The sequence below is a fragment of the Micromys minutus genome (assembly GCF_963924665.1).
Source record: "Micromys minutus genome assembly, chromosome: 26".
NCBI classification, from domain to species: domain Eukaryota; kingdom Metazoa; phylum Chordata; class Mammalia; order Rodentia; family Muridae; genus Micromys; species Micromys minutus.
In genome coordinates, this window is record NC_137961.1 from 2,898,459 (window position 1) to 2,903,253 (window position 4,795).

At 45.4% G+C, this 4,795-nt stretch overlaps 1 protein-coding gene across 1 annotated transcript; it reads left to right on the top strand.

Annotated features, from left to right (window-relative positions):
• Nucleotides 1-872: 872 nt before the first annotated feature.
• Nucleotides 873-4,360, top strand: TMEM92 (transmembrane protein 92; the record flags this gene model as incomplete). The annotated part of the gene is made up of 4 exons (XM_080938494.1): nucleotides 873-953; nucleotides 3,144-3,166; nucleotides 3,873-4,068; nucleotides 4,259-4,360. The coding sequence occupies 4 exons, from the start codon at nucleotides 873-875 to the stop codon at nucleotides 4,358-4,360; spliced, it is 402 nt and encodes a 133-aa protein (XP_080794620.1).
• Nucleotides 4,361-4,795: the final 435 nt, after the last annotated feature.

Consider the following 4,795-nt stretch of genomic DNA (forward strand, 5'->3'; position numbering starts at 1 on the left):
AAACAAAATTCAGATTTTCAGACCTGAATGTGGTGATAAACACATTTACACACCGAGTCACCTATATGGCCTTATTGCTAAGGTTTGCTTTTTTAAGGTAAATTCATTTCATTGTTATGTGTATGAACATTTATAACATAGATGTATGTGCACCATATGCATGCCTTCTGCCCTCACAGTTCAGCAGAAGGTATCTACTAAAGCATGAGATTCAGATGCTTAGGCGCCATCTTGTTTTTAGATGCTAGAAACCCAAATCCAGGTCCAAGGACATCTGCTCTTAACATCTGAGTCATCTCCCAAGAATGTTCCCCCTGAGTCCTCCACAGGGTTTCTATGTATAGCCTTGCTCTTCGGGAACTCATTATGTAGACCAGGCTAGCCTTAGTGATACACTCTGTCACCTGAGTGTTGGGATTTAAAGGCTCGTGATAACACTACCTGGTTTTGTTGATAAACTGAACCATGGCTCTCCCAGATCTCCCTAAATCATACTAGCTTTGAACTCACAGAGATGAGCCTCCTCCTTTATGGGATTAAAGGTGGTGTCACCACACCCTGCTCTAGCCTCTATTTAAGCCCAGCCCAGCAAAGGGACTTCCAGAGTGCTCCACTACATCCAACTTACAATATTGGTGAATCCAGTTCTCCAACCCTCCCAATTCCCAGTTCCTCAAACTCAAGCAAGGCCAATTCCTCCCTACTTCTCTTCCCTGATCTCCACTTTGGCTTGAAGCACTGGTCCACCCAAACTCCTAGTGTTAGCTGTACCCCTATTCTAAGGTCGGACCCCAGAGGTGGAGAGAAGTTCGAAAGGTCTCGCTCTGTCACTCCCTTCTTACAAGCTGTAGTTCATTGACCACCTTGCCAGGATGCTGGACTCCTGGTTCCTGGGCACCATCACCCTGATCTTTGGTCTGCTTTCCAGTCTCCAAGGAGTAAGCACCAACCAGGTAAGCAAGACTTCCATATCTTTTGGAGGAACCTATGGTTCAGGGGCTTGCCTCAGAGCCCAGTCCCTGCCACCTTGTTAGGAATTCCCTTAAACTCAGGTAATTGTTAACTTTCCTTGTGTTGTGTTTTGGGGAAAGTGACGGTTGGGACCTCAGGGAGGCCCTCAGGAAACCTTGGTCCCTACTTTTGGAAGATTGTATTGTTAATTTGAACGTTCCCCACCCACAACCCTAAACAGGATCTTTTGACCTCCTTTTTATTCTTGGCTTGTCTATTACACTCCGAGTCAGTCTGAGCAAGCTGATGTCTTGTTTGTCTGGGTTAGGTGTCTGTCCTTCTCTGTTCCTCCATGGCTGGTAACCCCAAAGAGTACTTTATTAACTCTATCTCTGAGACTTAGTTGTTTGTGTACTATTTGTGTATGTTTTGAGTATAGTTTCACTCAGGTCTCTGGTTAGTCCAAATTTAATCTCAGATTAGACCTGGCTGCCTGGGCTGGGAGGCCTCAGGCTGTGATCTCTGGGAGGCAGGATTTGAGTTTATGTTCATATTCAAATCTAAGTGTCCTGGGATGGCAGATTTTCCTGAGAAGTGGTCAGAACAAGCCCTTTAAACATACAAACTTTTGGTTGTTTTCTTCTTCAAATCAGAGTGTCTCTAACTCTGGCAAATTTGTACTGTGTAGTCCAAGCTGGGCTCAATTTAGAGATCAGATAGTCTCTGCCTCCTTAGTCCTGGGATTAAATTGAAGTTGTGGTTGAGAATCTTCTAGGGGGAGGGGCAGGATATGTGAAATCCCAAGTTCGATCCTGAGACCAGTGTCACTGTCTTTTTGGAACTTGTAGATCTCCATCCAAGGGCACGTGTGAGTGCACCCAGGTTCAAACACTTCACATATGGGATGTCTGCATTTTTTGTTGAACCTTGTCTGCAGCTCCAAGTGTGGGCATTGCCAATACACACAGTCAGAACTAAAAAAATTCAAGTTTACCAAAATCCAGGCTCCCGGCTGTACTGATTAGACGCCCTGGTAAATATAGGAAAGGGAATAATCATGGTCCAATTTGCTAAACCTGCCAAGATTTTCTGACAAAGAGTCTTTCTGTGTAGATTTATTTGATCTTGAATTCACAGAGATCTGGTTGGTACCTCAGCATTGGAATTCAAGGTGGGTATCCACCATGCCTGGCCTAAAAGCTTCTTAACTGTAGTTAGAATAGCAGCACAGTGGTGTGTGAGCAGTTCACACCTTTAATCCCTGCACTCTTGAGTCAGAGGCAGAAGAATTGAGTTCTAGGGCAGCCTGGTCTACCGAGCCAGTTCGAGCACAGTTCTGGACCACAGAGAAACCTTGTCTTAAACAATCAATATAATTCAGAGCATGAGTCTTATATTTAGAACAGGAGAGTCCAAATTCAGAGCTCAGACAGGACTCTATCAACAGGATGGATTGTGTATGAAGACCTTCTTTTCCTAAAAACAATGAAGAATACAGGGCAGGGGCTTCCATTCATTCACCTGAGGATGAATAGGACCAAAGTCTGTTTAGTGACCTCCCAGAGTTGTCTTTTGCTATGACACTGAATCATGGGTGTAGGGACAATGAGGGGCTTAGAATGATTTTGGAGGACCTCTGAAACTAAAAATCCACTAATGGTGGCTTTCTAGACCATTCACCAGTTGTGTGTATGGGTACCCAAGGGTAGTGGTCCAAAACTTTAATCCTGTTCTCCGGATGCAGAGACAGGTTTATCTTGATTTGTAGGCTAGCGAGGGAAACACAGTAAGACTCTTGCATGTCTCAATAAATTAAATGGGAAAAAGGAGATTGTTTGGTAATTTCTGCCTTTCATTCCAAGACTTGGGGTGGGTGGCACAGTTAGGCTCCAGTGTTGACCCTGGATATGGTGGTTGGAGTTTAAAAGAATCTGAGACCCACTCTCTGGAACAAGATCTGAGCAGAGACTAGCCTCCAGTTGTTTGTGAGACAGTTTCTTGTTCCCAATCTGGACTCACACTGCCCATGTACCCTTGAATAGCTCTGCCTTCTCTTGAGATCTGTAAGGATGAACATGGACCACTGGTTTATTCTCACTGACCTGGTTATTGCTATGCTGGACAAGTGCTCTACTTCCTGAGACCCAGCTCCCAGGCTGTGAGCTCTGACCTCTGTCTTTTTTCTTCCACAGACTGTATCCACATGTGACGTCTTGTAAGTATGGGACTCTGTCAGTGATTGTCAGTAAAGGGAGGCTGTTTGTGTGTGTTCAGATTCTGCCCTGGATAAGGGGAAAGACACCTAAATCATATCACACTTCCTGAAAGCATAGCCTATCTCACCTTACCCAAACTTGTGGTAGTCAGGTCTGTGACTGATGCTAATACCCAGTGATTCAGAGCCGGGTGGTTAGGGGGAGAAGTCAATGAGCAAAGTCACACTCGGGCCTCCCTCTTAAGATTCACAAGAGACCATTCTGCCTGAGGAACATGGTATACTTACTGCCATAAAGACCTCTGAACTAAGGTCTCAGATCCAGACCCCAATTGTTCCCAGTAACCCCAGGATGGGTCTGTACCCCATATCCATGATGGGGGGCTTGTACTCTGAGAGACTAAATGTCTTGGTAAGCAGGAACCCTTCGTGTTGACACTCTGATGTCATCAGTGTCTCCCCATGCCTGTTTGTCCTGACTAGAAACTGCCCCAAAGGATTCAGATGCTGTGACAATGGATGCTGCCTGGAAAGAAAGATCTGGAATTCTGAAAATAAGTCCTTCAGGTAAGCCCAGGGTCACCACTTCTGGGCATCATTCAATGAGGGCTGGGTCCCCCAAAAACCGGGTTGGGTGGGTGAAGGAAGAGGTATGGAAGGGAATATGCCTTAGACACTTATGACAAAACTTTCTTCACCTCCCTAGGATTCTGTACATCATCTTATTGTTCCTGCTGCCCTTCTTCATCTGGGGCTTAGTGAGGCACATCTATCACAAGTGCAGAGCAGTCGAGCAAGACAGCAGCACAGCAGGCCACCAGACACCTCCAAAACCTCATTCTATTCCCCCCCTGGAGAGCATTAGGGTCACCACCTCAAATCCTCCTCCTCCCTACAGTCAGGTGGGTTTTTTTTTTTTTTTTTTTTTTTTTTTTTTGTCTCAATACCCAATGTGTTCTGGCTGGCTCTACTACCTGTTGTCAAAAGGTGTTGGAGGCCAGCAGATTATGGATTGGGAAGATTACAGCCAGCAATATTTATCATCTGTTACCCGGACTCTAAGTTAAACAAGTTCTCCCTTTTTTCCTACAGCATGTTCTGGAGCAAATCTCCATCGACCCACGTCCTCCCTACAGCTTCAGGCCAAAGGGCCCTACTGGCCAGTTGCTATGGAATGGCTATGCAACCCTTTGAGCTACCTCACATACAAACCCCTTGGGTCAAGCCTATGACCCTAAAAGACTGCTTAACCTATCATGTCTCTTGTTCTTGGATACAATTCCATTTTTTCTATCTTGCCTTCCCTTTCCCTTTAATATGAGAGTTATGTTGTGTCAATACTCTCTGTCTGACCATGAAGGCCATTGAGATTTTCAAGAATTGGGGTTTCAGAGTGGATGTAGCAAGATCATTGCTAGTGGACTGCCCAATCTTGACTGGACAGCTCACTCTGACATCCTACAGAAGAACGTGTGTGTCTGGACAAGATTGAAGATGGACCTCACTGTACCTCTACAGCAATGCAGAAAACACAGGTCTTGGGTTTCAAGGCTAATGCTGAGTGGTGATGGAGACAAGTTCAGATGCTAAGGACCACTTCCAGCTTCTTCCCATGCTGACTGTCTGCAC